At 44.4% G+C, this 17,406-nt stretch overlaps 1 protein-coding gene across 2 annotated transcripts in view; it reads right to left on the reverse strand.

The window, feature by feature from the left end:
- zftraf1 (zinc finger TRAF-type and ring finger containing 1) overlaps positions 1–17,406 on the reverse strand; it is a 144,326-nt gene that overhangs the window by 67,805 nt on the left and 59,115 nt on the right. For both annotated transcript variants that reach the window (XM_080214048.1, XM_080214039.1), the window contains exon 2: positions 15,363–15,601. In XM_080214048.1, the coding sequence (XP_080070174.1) occupies positions 15,363–15,601 (239 nt within the window). The remainder of the gene's footprint in view (positions 1–15,362; positions 15,602–17,406) is intronic.

Genomic DNA, 17,406 nt, shown 5'->3' on the forward strand with positions numbered 1-17,406 from the left:
AATTCACCCAGTGCAGTGCCAGTCCCCCTCCTTTTCCCTGCAGCTTGCAGAATTTTCCTTTTCAAGTAATGATCTAATTCCCTACTCTGGTACTATCTGCCTTTTCCAATATGCCTTGCACCTTGGTATTCCTCTCCCATGCTTCTGCCAAGTTAGTCAGCAATTTTATTATTGTTACATCACGCAACTACCAGAGTGTTAGAAAGTGAAACAGATGAGACAATCTAGCAATTCCGCTCACCAGGAAAACAAGGAATTATAATATTTTTATTTTGGCAAGATCACTGTCATATTTCTCATGTACTGGAAAACAGACTGGCGGGGGTGTGATTGCTGTAACAAATAAGAGACAAGACTGCAACGGTCTAAAACAACAACTGTAAGAACTGGTTTTGATATCTTAACCAAGAGTCTTCAATAAAGAATTTACAAAAGGCAATAAAAGTAGTTTTGAAGGGGGTTGTTTTAGTTCAAAGGGGGACAAAAGTTAAAAAAATTGTAACTAGTTGAGGCAAAGATAGGGGGAGTTTACTCTTTTTTTAAAATGTAGGTGTTAAAGAAAGGATCGGTTCTGGGGAAAGGGTATTTCTGAGAGATGGATGAGACAACAGAGGCTAGAGAGATCAAAAGAATGCATTTAAGCAAACACTGAAGCCTGTTGAGGGGACAGCTGGTCAGATCCCTTAGAAGACAGTATGGACAAGGCTATTACCGGAGAGCCAGTTGCTTTCAACCTCCGAGGACACCCCAAGAGCAAAAGGGCAGTGTGCGGACCAGACACTGGAATTTTATAGATTTTAAAATCTATAAGGATTGTTGCCAAGCAGAAAAGGGAAGGTTAGCTCTGACTAGTTTAGGTTATCATTCGGAAAGTACTGTTCACTGTGTGAAATAATTTTAAAAATAAATGTTGACTTTAATGCTGTTGGTTGGAGACATCATTTCCTGATTTCAGAAAACCTGCTCACAATGTACAAATTGCAATAGCAGTTTTGGCAGCTGCTTCAATTTCCCTTTGTGAATTGGACAGCTCAGCATTTACCATCAACTGTATCTTAACACTATGTTCCTACAGTATCAACAGGATCACGTCCTCAATGTTTCCAATGCAAAACAGGTGTAAAATCAAGGTCAAAATTAGCATTTGCAAAGTTGGAGCATTGACTGATGATCTAGTGAGCACAGTCATACTTGAGGGTTTGTGCCAGTTCAATGCTAGTCCTGCTAATGAACATCTAGATTAACTCTTCGCCAACTAGTGCTGCTAGAGGTACACATATTTCTGTCAACTTTCTCTCGAAGACGTCAATTCCTCCTGCAACCATGATTCCTTGGGAAACAGCCTAAATGCAGGCAAAGTCCAGACTGATTCCTTCCAACTAAATGCACACTTTCTACGAGCAAACAACTGGCTAGTCACCATACATGGGAGCCTTAGCTTATTTCTCCCCATCCCTCAAAATAAAGACAATGTGATCAACCCATTGCTGATATAGTTTGGTTACGTGCTGCCTTAATGAATAAAGCTCAGTGGAGTTTGAAGGACGTTAGCTCACAGGCACTAATATCTCCACTCGGGCAACACAAATCAATGCAGAATGATGTTCAATTAATCAATCATGTGAACAGGCAGACGTCTCAACCAAAGGAAGGAACCTATGGCAACGTCCCTGAAAGATAGGTTAAACAGCTGAATTATCAATCACAAGGAAGGCTCCAAAGCATGCAACAAATTTTGAAATCCCTACACCAGCACAGACAGAAAAAACAGTTACTAGCACCAATCTAGAGTCTCAAAATGAAGGAAGACGGGAATATTATAAGCTTTACTAGTCTTCTAAAAGGCTTCTTGAAAGAGTTTGGGGCATTGGGGTGTGGTGCAGAAGAATAAGGTTTCCTCTGCATACTAACTTGGAAAACAAAGTCAAGAATTGAATGTCAAAATATTTAATACAGTCAAACCTGTTGCCAGTGTTAGAAAAGGACTAAGGCTATCTTCCAGGACTAGTCTCACTCAGACTGTGGTCTGAATTAAGAGTTATAATAGAATGTGCAAATGCTTCTTACTGTGGAGACGGCAAGCTGTCCTATTTGCACAGAGGCTCTGTGGAGAAAAATCTTTCTGAAACACAAGACTCAAGCGGCACAGTGCTTAGCACTGCTGCCTTAACATGCCAGGGACCCGGGTTCAATTCCCGACTTGGGTCACTATCTGTGCAGAGTCTGTAAGTTCTCCCCATATCTGCGAGGGTTACCTCCGGGTGACCCAGTTTCCCATCTCAGTCTGAAAGATGTGCTGGTTAGATGCGTTGGCCGAGTTAGATTCTCCCCCAGTGTACCTGAACAGGCACTAGAGTGTGGCAACTAGGGGATTTTCACAGTAACTTCATTGCAATGTTAATGTAAGCTTACTTGTGACACTAATAAAAAGAGGAAATAACATGCAGAAGTTGGGAATCTTTGTTATTTCCTTTCTGCTCTTACATGTAACATTATTATCCAGTCCTAATTGGTTAGAAATGTGTTGCTTGTATAGAAGGGATGTCATGAATGTATGAATCAGGGAAAATGGTTCGTCTTCAAGGACCAGAAACATTCTGGAAGAAGTTGCTTTTCACAGTAAGAAGTCTCACAACACCAGATTAAAGTCCAACACAAATAAAGTTGGACATTAACCTGGTGTTGTGAGACTACTTACTGTGTTTACCACAGTCCAATGCCAGCATCTCCACATAAGAATCTGGTCGCTGCTGTTCCAGGAAAAGACAGTATTTTCCGTGAAAAGGTAGTTTTAAATAAGCTGGAACTCCCTCCATCCTGGTGGACTGTTTACAAAAGGGTCATAGTTAAGGAAAAGTCTTTTTACCCAGAGAGTGGTGATGGTCTGGAATGCACTGCCTGGGAGGGTGGTGGAGCCAGGTGGCCTCATTTTTAAAAAAATACTTGGATGAGTACGAGGCATGCCATAACATTCAAGGCTACGCGCCAAGTGCTGATTAGTGGGATTAGATGGGCTGGTCAGGGCCTTTCATATGTTCGTGCAGACTAAATGGGCCAAAGGGTCTCTTCTGCACTGTGGTAATCTGGGATTCTGTGATATGGTGCTCCACGGCTTTGGAAAAAAATCACAATGCCTGAAAAATTTTGTTTAAAAGCAGGTTTTGCTTTTGCTTTGGGGAAGACAAAAACGGTTAACTGATTATTTGATAAAGAACTCGAGTATTGCTGATAAAAAGATTTCTGTCCAAGCTTTTCGTCTTCCACTCATCAAGACAAACACAAAAATACCAATGTCAGGGAAACAACAACATTATACTAAATGAGGAGATTGTTTGGCAAGCAGACTAATTGGTAGAAGCATTGTAATACATCAGCGAATGATTTGAATTGTTTGAAATTTAAGCCAAATTCCTTGACTCTGGCCAAGGCGCTACCCAGGTTGAACCACCAAATGGTTGTCACCTATGTTGTTTAGCTGAAACAGATGTGATGTGAAAAACAGTGCTGTGTATTAATATATGAAGCTTCCAATATCTGCAAAAGCACTGCAGTGAGCTCAACTGATAAGCTTAAATAGTAAGCGTAATTTTAGCAAGAAGATTATTTAGTAAAGGTTATCCAATCGCAGATTTGGATCTAATGTTGGACATTGAGTTTTGCAAGCATGGACTGTATGTACTTTGCCCATTGTGAAGTGGAAGGGACATGCTGTTTGATATGATCCTCCAGTCTTTGGAATGTACAGCCTACATATCTAACATGACAATAGTGATGAAACTCATATACCATATTACTCATTTGTGCAATAGGCAGAACAGTGAATTTGACTTGTTGGCCAAATTCTGTTAGTGGCAAATACCATTCATGTTGCCACTGCACGGCAGCAGTATTGAACAGCTAGCTTCACCTGCACACACTAACTTCACCTGTTGCTCAGCTTTTTCCAGCCCATCTCAAACTACCTTGAAAGGGCAAGGTACCTGAAAAAACTTGCCACTAACAGGACACGACTGACAGGTCAAAAAGATGTTCTTCTTATCACTCTTAAAAATTATGCTGTCAACCAATTTAAGATGGCCAGACCCACAGTGCGGTGCATTTGTGTGAGGGGGAAGCTGTGTCTATTAATACACAAGGCCTTGTACTTTGCAGAAAGAACAAAAATACATAATGCACCTGTTTCAGCTAATCAAAGTAAGTGATAGCTACTTACTGGTACACTCCTTGTAATATATGTTGGGGCATGTCCCTTTAAAAAAATGGGTCAAGTGATGATCAGAAATAGTCAGCATGGCTTTGTCAAGGGCAGGTCGTGCCTTACAAGCCGAGTTGAGTTCTTTGAAAATGTGACTAAACACATTGACGAAGGAAGAGCGGTGGATGTGGTTTACATGGACTTCAGCAAGGTGTTTCATAAGGACCCCCATGCAAGACTTCTTGAGAAGGTGAGAGGGCATGGGATCCAAGGGGCTTTGGCTTTGTGGATCCAGAACTGGCTTGCCTGCAGAAGGCAGACAGTGGCTGTGGATGGGTCTTTTTCTGCATGGAGGTCGGTCACCAGTGGAGTGCCCCAGGGATCTGTTCTAGGACCCTTGCTGTTTGTCATTTTCATAAATGACCTGGATGAGGAAGTGGAGGGATGGGTTAGTAAGGTCGCCGATGATACGAAGGTTGGTGGTGTTGTGGATAGTCTGGAGGGATGTCAGAAGTTGCAGCGTGACATAGATAGGATGCAAGACTGGGCAGAGAAGTGGCAGATGGACTTCAACGTGGATAAATGTGTGGTGGTCCATTTTGGCAGGATGAAAGAATACAATATCAAGGGTAGGAGCGTTAGCAGTGTTGAGGAGCAGAAGGATCTTTGGATCCGGGTCCATGGGACTCAAATTTGCCTCGCAGGTGGAGGATGCGGTCAAGAAGGCTTATGGCGTACTGGCCTTCATTAATCGAAGGATTGAGTTTAGGAGTCGGGAGGTAATGCTGCAACTTTATAAGACCCTACTTGGAGTACTGTGCGCAGTTCTGGTCGCCTCACTACAGGAAGGATGTGGAAGCTATTCAGAGGGTGCAGAGGAGATTTACAAGGATGTTGCCTGGATTGGGAGGCATGCCTTACAAAGATAGGTTGAGGGAGCTTGGTCTCTTCTCCCTGGAGAGAAAAAGGTTGAGAGGCGACCTGATAGAGGTTTGTAAAATGTTGAGGGGAATAGATAGGGTGGATTCTCGGAGGCTATTTCCCATGGCTGAAATGGTCACTACAAGAGAACACAGGTTTAAAGGTGCTGAGGAGCAAATACAGAGGGGTAAGTTTCTCACTCAGAGGTTACATAAGAACATAAGAAATAGGAGCAGGAGTAGGCCATCTAGCCCTTCGAGCCTGCCCCGCCATTCAATAAGATCATGGCTGATCTGTCGTGGCTCAGTTCCACATTCCCGCCCTCTCCCCATAACCCTTAATCCCCTCTCTTACCAAAAACCCATCAACCCGCGTCTTAAAAATATTTAGCGAGGCAGCCTCCACCACTTCAACGGGCAGAGAATTCCAGAGATTCACCACCCTTTGAGTGAAGAAGTTCCTCCTCAACTCCGTTCTAAACCGCCCCCCCTTTATCTTGAGGCTGTGCCCCCTAGTCCTACTGTCTTTTTTGAGCGGGAAGAGTCTCTCCACCTCTATCCTATCCATCCCATTCATCATCTTATACGTCTCAATGAGATCTCCTCTCATTCTTCTAAACTCTAACGAGTACAAGCCTAGTTTATTCAGCCTCTCCTCATAGCTCAACCCCCTCAACTCCGGTATCAGCCTAGTAAACCTCCTCTGCACTCCCTCCAAGGCCAAAATATCTTTGCGCAGGTGCGGCGCCCAAAACTGCACACAGTACTCCAGCTGCGGCCTCACCAATGCCCTATACAGCTGCAGCAAGACCTCCCTACTTTTATATTCAATCCCCCTCGCTATGAAGGCCAGCGTCCCATTCGCCTTCCTGGCCACATGCTGCACCTGCAAGCTGGGTTTTTGCCACTCATGCACAAGGTTGGTGAGTGAGTGGAATCGGCTGCCGTCGGTGGTGGTAGAGGCAAACTCGTTGGGGTCTTTTAAAAGACTTCTGGATGAGTACATGGGATTTAATGGGATTGGGAGTTACTGATAGTTCTATGGCCTGATAGGTATGGATATGATCGGCGCAACTTGTGGGCCAAAGGGCCTGTTTGTGCTGTAGTGTTCTATGTTCTATGACCTGGGACCCCTCCCCAGTCTTGTGCTGTGTTAGGACTCAGTTCCAGTTAATAATAAACAGTTCCAGTTAGTTTACTACTACTGACCCTGTGATATCTATATCAATCTATGTCAGTCTCTGACAGGACTGAGTCATGACCCATGAACTGCATATCACCATCATTTCTGGAGAGGAAGATTAAAGTTGTCATTGTTGACTCCGAAAATGGCGTGATTCACCAAAGTACTGGAGCAGACTTGAGAACAGGCCGAGGCAGAAAGAAGTGGCTGTGAGGGGACTCAGACCTCATTCAAGAGACCACTGAGAGCAGCAGCAGTCACAAGAGAACTTGAATGGCAGCTGATGGGGACAGTAGGGGAGCACAGTTGGCAAGGGAGCAACAGCATGCAGAGTGGCTACAGAATGAGAAGGCAGTAAAATCTCCCAAAGAAAACAGAAAACGGCTAGCCAATTTGGGGCAATGGGACTGTTGAAAGAAGAGATGGAGAGTTGGACGCTACAACTGACCATTTCCACTATTGTTTAAAGGCAAATAAGATAGATGATGAACTCGAAGTGCTATAGGGAGTAAAATTTTGCAGCATTACGACTCAGACAACCAGAGAAACCTGCAGTGACCCCGAGCAGAGTTGTGCGAAGTACTAAGAATCATTATGCCCCAAAACTTAAACAGCAGGACATTTCTGATTTTATAAGAGGATGTAGCTGGAAGGCAAATCCATTGTGCAATTTGAAGAGACAAGCTGCGCACTGTGAATCTGGCGTTTTCCTACAGGATGCCTTGAGGGATCATCTGGTGTGTGGGCTTTGTAATGAGGCGATACAACAGAAACTGCTGACAAAAAGTCAATTTTAAAGTAGCTTCTGAGACAGCTACTGCTACAGAACTAGCAGCCAGTGAAGCAACAATAGTTGGGTGTCGGTGCCCAAAGTAGCCTAAGAGCAACAGAACGTGGTATCGACCACTGAATGCTGATGTTGTGGCAAGTCTGGCCACAAAGACTCCACATGCTGGACTTGGGAAGCCCAATACCACCGGGATAAGTGGTGTGGCACATTGCCCGGAATTGCACGGCACAATTAGAAGAGGAAAAGGAGAGTAGGAGAGAGATGAACCTGAAGAATAACCACAAGATACACGCCGCCAAGAAAGGGACAGAGAATCTGCCGAAACTGCCAAGAAAGCAGAAGAACCCAAATCATCAGAATTCCGTTTGAATGTTATCGGTTTGAGAAGCCAATAGATTTTGGGTCCTTCCAAAGGTGGAAGGGAAGATAATCAAATGGATGTAGAACAGGGCCAGCAGTATAATTGATCCTGGACTCAGTATATAGTCACAAGTTGAAAACACTGCTGTTAAAGCCTTCAAGAAATCACCTTTATTACTTATATGGAGCACATGGTTCCAGAGAGGATATACTAAATACTGGTGCAGTATTCCAGAGAGGATATACTGGATATGCTGTACACAGAGGGGAACGAGTGGACGTGGTGTTTTTAGATTTCCAAAAGGCATTTGATAAGGTGCCTCATAAAAGGTTGCTACAGAAGGTTAGGGTGCATGGAGTTGGGGGTAAGGTGTTAGCGTGGATAGAGGATTGGCTGTCTAATAGGAAGCAGAGAGTTGGTATCAATGGGTGCTACTCTGATTGGTGGTTGGTGACTAGTGGAGTGCCGCAGGGATCGGTGCTGGGGCCTCAGCTATTTACCATTTATATAGACGATCTGGAGGTGGTGTCGGGTGACGAAATTTGCTGATGACACGAAGATGAGTGGAAAAGCAAATTGTGTGGAGGGTGTGGAAAGTCTGCAGAGGGATCTGGATAGGCTAAGCGAGTGGGCGAGGACCTGTCAGATAGAGTACAATATTAGCAAGTGAGAGGTTATCCACTTTGGCAGAGATAATAGTAGGAGGGATTATTATTTAAAAGGCGAAAAGCTGCAGAATGCTATGGTGCAGAGAGACCTGAGGGTCCTTGTGCACGAGTCGCAAAAACCCAGTCTGCGGGTGCAGCAGGTGAACAAGGCGGCAAATGGAATGTTGGCCTTTATAGCGAGGGGGTGTTAGGATATAAAAGTAGGGCAGTCTTGCTGCAACTGTACAGGGTACTGGTGAGGCCGCAGCTGGAGCACTGTGTGCAGTTTTGGTCGCCGCACTTGCACAAGGATATTTTGGCCTTGGAGGGAGTGAAGAGGTGGTTCACTAGGCTGATACCAGAGATGAGGGGGTTGGCCTATGAAGAGAGACTAAATAGACTGGGTCTGTACTTGTTGGTGTTTAGAAAGATTAAGGGGGATCTTATAGAGACGTATAAGATAATGAAGGGGATGGATAGGGTAGAGGTAGAGACATTCTTCCCACTCAGAAAGGATAGCAGGACTAGAGGGCACAGCCTCAAAATAAGGAGGGGTGACGAAATTTGATGACACGAAGATGAACGGAAAAGCAAATTGTGTGGAGGGTGTGGAAAGTCTGCAGAGGGATCTGGATAGGCTAAGCGAGTGGGCGAGGACCTGTCAGATGGAGTACAATATTAGCAAGTGTGAGGTTATCCACTTTGGCAGAAATAATAGTAGGAGGGATTCAGATCAGAGTTGAGGAGGAACTTCTTCACTCAAAGGGTGGTGAATCTCTGGAATTCTCTGCCCATTGAAGTGGTGGAGGCTACCTCGCTAAATATATTTAAGTCACGGGTAGATAGGTTTCTGATAGACAGGAGAATTAAGGATTATGGGGAGGGCGCGGGAAAGTGGAACTGATCCACTTCAGATCAGCCATGATCTTATTGAATGGCGGGGCAGGCTCGAAGGGCTAGATGGCCTATTCCTGCTCCTATTTCTTATGTTCTTATGTAAAGGTACGACTGAGGGACCAGAGCGTGGAGGTACTGTTTTATGTGGTTATGGGTGACTACTCTGCCTTGTTTAGATGTTCCTGGCTGCAGAAATTAAAATTAAACTGAAATGTGATAAAATAATCTGGCAGATTCGAAGACAAGGTTACAGGATGTCCTGGAGAGATACAAGGACATTTTCAAGGAGACTCAGGGTGAGATGAAAGGGGTTGAGATTAAGATTCAACTCAAGTCAGAGACTCATCCAAGGAGTTTCTGATCTTACAGTGCTGTGTACCATTCAGCCGAAGGTAGAGGTTTATTTAGAATGATTGTTGAGCATGGGGGCACTGGAAGCAGTCATCGTCAACAAATGGAGTACCCCAGTTGTGCCAGTGTTGAAGACTGATGGCATACTGAGAATCTTGGGGATTTTAAGTTAACTGAAACGCAGCACTGTGTGCAGACCAATATCCACTTCCTAGTATTGAGGATCTGCTTGGTGGACTGGAAAGAGGGAAGAAATTTTCAAAGATGGACTTGTCTCAGGTCTATCTTCAAATGAAGAAGGTTGCAGGAACAAGTAAAGAGAAATAAGAATTGTTTATAAAGATTTGATTGATAAGGGACCACATATGGCAGCCAAGAAAATGGAGGTTACGATCATTCCCGGGATTGATAAATTATTATGGTAAATTTGTGCCAGGTTTGGCCACCATACTGAAACCTTTACACTAACTGCTTGGTAAAGACCAACCATGGAGGTGTACCCAGGGGTATGAAGAGGCTTACCATGAGGTAAAACATTCTAACAAAAGTCAGAAGTAACACATTTCAACCCAAAGTTGCCACTGCAATCAGCCGGCGATGCTTCACCTTATGGAGTTGGTGCTGCATTGCCACATATACTGTCCAATGGAGAAGACAGACCCATTGCCTTTGTGTTAAGGTCTTTCACAAAACAGAGGAAAAACATGCAAAATTGAGAAAATGGGGTTAAGTAATGAATTTGGGATAAAGAACAAAAAATTACAGCATGGGAACAGGCCCTTCGGCCCTCCAAGCCTGCACCCAACCATGCAGCCCAACTGAACTAAAACCCCCTTATCCTTCCGGGGACCATACCCCTCTGTCCCCATCCTTTTCATGTACTTGTCAAGACGCCCCTTAAAAGTCACTCCTGTATCTGCATCCATTACTTCTCCCAGTAACGAGTTCCAGGCACCCACTACTCTGTGTAAAAAATCTGCCTCGTACATCTTCTTTAAATCTTGCCCCTCACACCTTAAACCTGTGCCCCCTAGTAACTGACTCTTCCACCCTGGGTAAAAGCTTCTGACTATCCACTCTGTCCATGTCTCTCAGAATCTTGTAGACTTCTATCAGGTCTCCCCTCAATCTCTGTCACTCCAGTGAGAACAAACCAAGTTTCTCCAACCTCTCCTCAAAGCCAACGCTCTCCATATTAGGCAACATCCTGGTAAATCTTTTCTGTACCCTCTCCAAAGCCTCCACATTCTTCTTGTAGTTAGGTGACCAGAATTGAACGCTATATTCCAAGTGCGGCCTAAGGTTGTATAAAGCTGCAAGATGACGACAATTTTTAAACTCAATGCCTCGGCTGATGAAGGCAAGCATGCCATATGCCTTCTTGACTATCTTCTCCACCTGCATTGTCACTTTCAGTGACCCTGTGTGCCTGTACACCCAGATCCCTTTGCCTATCAATACTCTTAAGGGTTCTGCCATTTACTGTGAATTTCCTATCTGTATTAGACCTTCCAAAATGCAAGAAAACTCCCATTTTCTATATGGCCCGCATTTTGTGCTGTTAACCGATCACAGGCCCCTGACCACCATCTTTGGGCCATAGGAATGCCATTTCTGGCAGCAGCACGTTTACAATGATGGGCACTACTTTTGTTGGTAAATTCATATGACACATGGTATAGTCAATCCGAATAACAGGGTAACACTAATGCACTTTCTAGGTTGCTTCATCCTGGAGGGATGGATGTTCCTGATTGGCATTTGCAAATTATACATTTTCACCTAGATGATAAAGTACCTGTGTCAATGACAGATTCAAAACCCCACAAGAAACAATCCAATCTTAAGTCAAGTAATGGATTTAATCTTATGAGGAAAGATTATTCATAAGTCAGTCTGATTTGTACCTACCTGTCAAGAAGGTGGGAGTTGTCCACAACAGGGTATGAGGGGAATGAGAGTTGTCAGTCAAAGAACAGGACAGCACAGGAAACAGGCCCTTCGGCCTTCCAAGCCTGTGTCGCTCATTGGTCCAACTAGACCTTTCGTTTGTATCCCTCCATTCCCAGTCTGCTCATGTGACTATCCAGGTAATTCTTAAATGATGCCAATGTGTCTGCCTCCACCACCCTACTTGGCAGTGCATTCCAGGCCCCCACCACCCTCTGCGTAAAAAACGTCCCTCTGATAGGAGGGATAGCATGGATAGAGGATTGGTTGTCTAATAGGAGGCAGAGAGTTGGTATCAATGGGTGCTATTCTGATTGGCGGGGGGATCTTATAGAGATGTATAAGATAATGAAAGGGATGGATAGGGTTGAGGTGGAGAGATTCTTCCCGCTTAGAGATGAAAGCAGGACTAGAGGGCACAGCCTCAAGATAAGGTTGGGGGCGGGGGGGGGGCGGCAGTTTAGATCGGAGTTGAGGAGGAACTTCTTCACTCAAGGGATGAATCTCTGGAATTCTCTACTTGTTGAAGTGGTGGAGGCTACCTCGCTAAATATATTTAAGTCACGGGTAGATCGGTTTTTGACAGACAAGGGAATTAAGGGTTATGGGGAGAGAGCTGATCCACTTCAGATCAGCCATGATCTTATTGAATGGTGGGGCAGGCTCGAAGGGCTAGATGGCCTACTCCTGCTCCTATTTCTTATGTTCTTATGATATCTGAGTTATACCTCGCCCCTCTCACCTTGAGCCCGTGACCCCTCGTGAACGTCACCTCCGACCTGGGAAAAAGCTTCCCACTGTTCGCCCTATCTATGCCCTTCATAATTTTGTACACCTCTATCAGGTCTCCCCTCATTCTCCATCTTTCCAGGGAGAACAACCCCAGTCTACCCAATCTCTCCTCATAACTAAGACCCTCTATACCAGGCAACATCCTGGTAAACCTTCTCTGCACTCTCTCCAAAGCCTCCAAGCCCTTCCTCCCACATTATGTAGGAAGGTGCAGGATCAAGTGCAATAAGGACACCCAGAGTGGTGTGGGTGAAAGAGATTGCCAGGAGCTATTTTTGGTGCAGTGTTGATTCTCAGATGGAGGAGAAGGCAGGTGCTTGTGAATTTTGTGTAGTGCAGAAAACACTGTCATTGTCACTGTTCCATCTCATGGGAATTGTCAAAGGATCCATGTAGACGCCATAGGTCCAGTAGAAGGAAAAATGCCATTGGTGGTAGTCGATAACCATTCGGTGGCCAAAAATAGCAATTATGAAGTTGGTGTCCGTAGAAACAACTATAGAGTGACTTGACGAATTGTTTGCTAAATTTGGAAGCCCTAATCAAATAGTGAGCCACAATGGGCCACAGTTTGTGGTGAAGGAATTTGTGGACTCTCTCAACCACCAAGGAGTTCAGCAGGCAAAGTCAGGTCCATATCACCGTGCGATAAATGGCTAGGCCAAAAGGTTTGTCCAGACCTTAAAACAGGCACTTCTCACCAGAAGTGGTAACAAAGAAGTGCAGATGGTCTAAAGAGAGGGAAAGTCAACAAATTTCAGGACAGGAGAAACTGTGTTGGAAAGGAACTGCATGCTGGGGTAAAACAGCAGCAGTGCTGGTCCAGGCAGAGCCAGTATCATACACTGTTCAGACCAAGAATGAACGGGTCTGGAGGAGCCACACAGATCAGCTGGTGGTCATTCTACATCAAAGCAGGGAAGTCTTCCCTGATTCTGAATTATTACAAAAGGAACCGACTAAGTCTTGTGTTGCTGAAACGGACGGAGTTCTGACCAGTGAGGAAATGTTGGCAGAAGCTGCTAATGATAGTAACCAGGCGAGAGAAGAGGCTCAAGAGTTTCCAAAAGGCAGGAAGAATGCTTGGTGGAGTCAGTGGCAGCAAGACGGCCATCAGGGAAGCGTATCAAACCTCAAACATAATACCTCAGGGCAATGGCTTGGCCAGAGTCATGCTGCCCATTTAAAGTTCAAATAATGCCTGGCGGTTAACTGGTGCATTCTCCATAGAAACTTCTCTATCAGGGTCTGCTTGCCAACTAGTTAGCACTTTTTCCTTATGCATTATAATGTTATTGTTTCTCTCGACATCGGTATTCTTCTGGGTTGCCCTGATGAGTGCAAGATGAAAAGCTTCATCAAAATATTTTTTCAGCAATACTAAAGAGCAATTGCTTGGGTAAAGAACACACCAGTTCCTGAAGCTTCAGACCCAGTCACAAAGCAGAGTGAATGGAACTTGCTCCAAATCAGTCTACCTTCTGAACGCAACCAACTACAGGTTTTCCCCAAAGTCCATCTGAAGGTAATGGAAGAATCACTGATTGTTTCACTGCTGCGGGAGAGGACACGGGGGAACAGAGGCAGACAGAGGAGGAAGGGGGAAGACAGGTATGCACGCAAGTGTTAGGGAGTATTTTGAAATTGATTGGCCAGAGATCAACACATAGAGCATATATATATCTGCATCTAGCTGGAAAGATCATTTGAATATACACCGAGACCTGTGGACAGTGACGAGAAACAGATACAGCACTCTTCCCATCTTGGTTGCAGAGGTTATGGTTTGTAAATTAAGTAGCAATTGCATCTGAATTGGAACAGAAAGTACGGGCTTGCCAAACAGATTTACAGACTACCAAAATGAGATGCTTGCAGAGGGAGGAGTTACCCCAGGGCACTTGTGTGTTTTTAGTACATTGCCACATTTCAGCATTGGTCAAGGCCAGGGAACAAGGAGTGTACAAGACAACCTCTAGATCAATTCTTAAATATTTAAATCAACTCTACCCCATGACAGATCTCTAAAACAACTGTTTTTTCTTAAATGCAGCAATTTTAACAGCAAGTGAAAGAATCAATACTCTGCACAGAATTTTAAAGTTTATTTATTAGTGTCATAAGTAGGCTTACATTAACACTGTAGTGAAGTTACTGTGGAAATTCCCTAGTCGCCACACTCCGACGCCTGTTCGGGTACACAAAGGGAGAATTTAGCACGGCCAATGCACCTAACCAGCACGTCTTTCGGACTGTGGGAGGAAATCAAAGCATCTGGAAGAAACCCATGTAGACTCAGAGAGAATGTGCAGACTCTGCACAGACGATCACCCAAGCCAGGAGTCGAATCTAGGCCCCCAGCACCAAGAAGCAGTAGTGCTAACCACTGTGCACCCTGATACAGATTGGGGTCTGCCCTTGATCTCAAGTCTCCGGACCCAAGGGATAGGTGCACTTAAGAGAAAGTTGCCCTAGGCTTACTGACCCCAGAAGTGGTGGAGGCCTGAGCAAACCTGGCTGCGCTCCAAACACAATAACTGAACAGGATGATCAAGATGAGGAGGGAAAACTAACCTATAAAGCAAGTCCTGCATGCTAGAAAGGTGCAATGAAAATTGCTAAAGTATGTGCATTTCATACATCTCTCCAAAATTGAACTCTCCAAGACATTATTATTGAAAAGACCCCAATAGGCTAACGCTTATTGTTTCCTGAAATTTTTATCCCCAACCTATTGTAACATCTTAAATTACCCTAAAACACTGCCTTAATGACATTGCCCATCCCCCACTTTTCAGTTTGAGGCTGGACAGATAGGCAATGGATTATTTCTTCTATAGTGCACCAGATAAATTGAGTTCTAATTACAAAAATTACCAGTTGAGATTGTAATAACTTATTTATAGATGTAACATATGGATAACAAAACAGTTGCCACTGTTTTTTGCACTTGTTGTGGCGCTTTCACGGACATGGGAGTGGTTGCCAGTTTGGCAAGGAAATACCGAGCACTCAGACCTGTCGTTTATTATTGGTCAGTGTACATGAAGAGAGTGGGGAGAGCCATGTGGGTGTTGCCACCATGACTTATCACAGATGCTTTTTGTTTTACATTTTCCCCAAAACTCACTTGTGCATGCCAATTCATTTCTGCCACCCTAACATTTAATGCCTATATTCCCCTGACTCCTTGCACACTGTGAATGAAAAGCAGGATCAGTGAGGGCTGTGATTTGGTTAATAAACTGCCTGGTGCTGAGGTTTCACGTGCATTACCTGTCCTGGCAGTCCTCCTTCTGGTGTCTCTCGAGAATGGAGCGTGGGAACTGCTTCAGGCAGAAGCCGCACTCGCTGGGAAGCTCGCTCACCGCCTTTTCCACGGCCAGGTTCCTGCAGCACAGGCTCTTGCTGATCTCACAGCGGCAGTTCGGGCAGGTGGCCTGTTCCTCCTTCAGTCTGGCATCAGCCAGCAGGTGAATGAAACAGCCTGCACACATCAAGTGACCATTCGTGCACTGCCGGGCGGAAAGAAAACTTACATTTATACCAAGTTGGACACTGCAGCAAGTCTTTTTTTTGAACAGGAGGAAGGGCAGTGCTGGGAGACTGAACAATTTGTTTATTTTGCATCCAATTGACAGCAAGAACTCAAGATCAGGAATAGCTCTAATCAGATGTAATGCAGAGATCTCAAGCCTCCTGCAATGCCCTAAACCCACCTGAATGCAAGCTCGGGATCATCACTCTCCAAGCCAGTAACATACTTACTGTCCTTGTGGGTCCCTCACAGCTAGACTGTAGAACAAGTGTTATTCTGAATTTGGGGCAAGTTATCCATTTCCTGTCTGCTGGGGAAATGGATGGAGATATTCTTACAACTCTTGTGGAAGTCCTCATCAGCCCTTTGAAATAGAGGAGGTCTTCACCACCACCTTTCTTCAGCCGGACAAAAACACAAGTCCCTGAGGACAGAAGAATGTGTTCAAATATACTCAACTCCTACCTCCCCTCCTAATTTATTCAATGGGAACTGATAACATTGTCAAGAATGTCTGGGTGTAGGAGTAGGGAGAAAGAGAAACAAAAACAGCAGGCATACCTCAATTGACAGAATCCCCACAAGCTGTGCACAGAACCAAAAGATCACAGCAGCCAGTGACAATACCTTGCACAAGTGAGTTCACTTTTGATAGGGAGGTTTTTTTTGTGGAAAGCACAGTGCAAATTCACAGGTTGCCACGCCGATACTTGCAGTCCATCAGAAACACCTGGTGGTCAACTCAAGCAGACAGGTAAAATTTAGCTAAAAAGCAAATTCCAGACTGATTCCCAAAAATTGTCTTCTAAACAAAGGAGCATTTTTGAGATTTCAAACACATCTTATTTCACAAGACGGCAACAAAACCACACAGTAAACTTGAGTGTTGGTAAAGAAAATTTGACATTGGAATTCCAAATTATTCTTCATTTGTTTAACACCTTTGGCAGATATGCCATATCTGCTTTCCAATCAGAAGGGAGGACAGGGCTTGTTTTTGCCTGATGCTGCTCGAGATTGGATTAGACAGTGGGAGCACTCTTGTGATTTTCCACTGTGCTGTCTGGGCCACTGAAACTACCCCACTTGCCCAGTAGTTTTACGGATCAGGGAAGAAAGTCATTTATCAGACATATACCACTACAAATATTTGATGGGAGTTTGCAAGGAAAGCTGGGTAGAGTAAGATTACCTACCTTCTCTCTCTCCCTTTCTTATCCTCCACATACCTCAATCCAATAGGGGAAAATCACCTGGATGGTGTCCCTCCAGGAGTTCTAACCTCACTGAAGTCTCTCAAGAACCATGTGATTTTTCCCAGCTCCTAGGCTGTATAAGAGCCGTGGCTACACACCGGTCTGCGGTTCTTTTATCGATGGAGGCAGCCTGCAGGGTAGGTAACGCTTACACAGCAAAGGAAAACAATTTTGTCAACATTTAGTAAAATGTCAAAACACTCCAAACAAAGAGTTAGAAACAGCGGGATAAGTGGGTGTGTGCGAGATATGTGGAGGATAACATAAACTCAGAAAATGGGCAAGATCACAGTGAATGAAGGTAGTTAATCTTACTTCCTTCCTCATTCATTTATCCTCCATGTACTTCAGGACTATGCTTTAGTTAGAAAAGAGAGGTGAAGAATCTATGGTAAATCAATGCTTGTCCCAATGACTCTTGGCAGATATTTCAGACCATCTTGTTAAATTGTGATAACATTTTCATTGTAAATGCTTCTTGAGTTCATCTTCTGGTGTGAGCTTACGAGACTGCAGCAGATTGAAT

The sequence above is a fragment of the Carcharhinus amblyrhynchos genome, chromosome 2 (genome assembly GCF_965287045.1).
Source record: "Carcharhinus amblyrhynchos chromosome 2, sCarAmb.v2.hapA, whole genome shotgun sequence".
In the NCBI taxonomy this organism is placed as follows: Eukaryota; Metazoa; Chordata; class Chondrichthyes; order Carcharhiniformes; family Carcharhinidae; genus Carcharhinus; species Carcharhinus amblyrhynchos.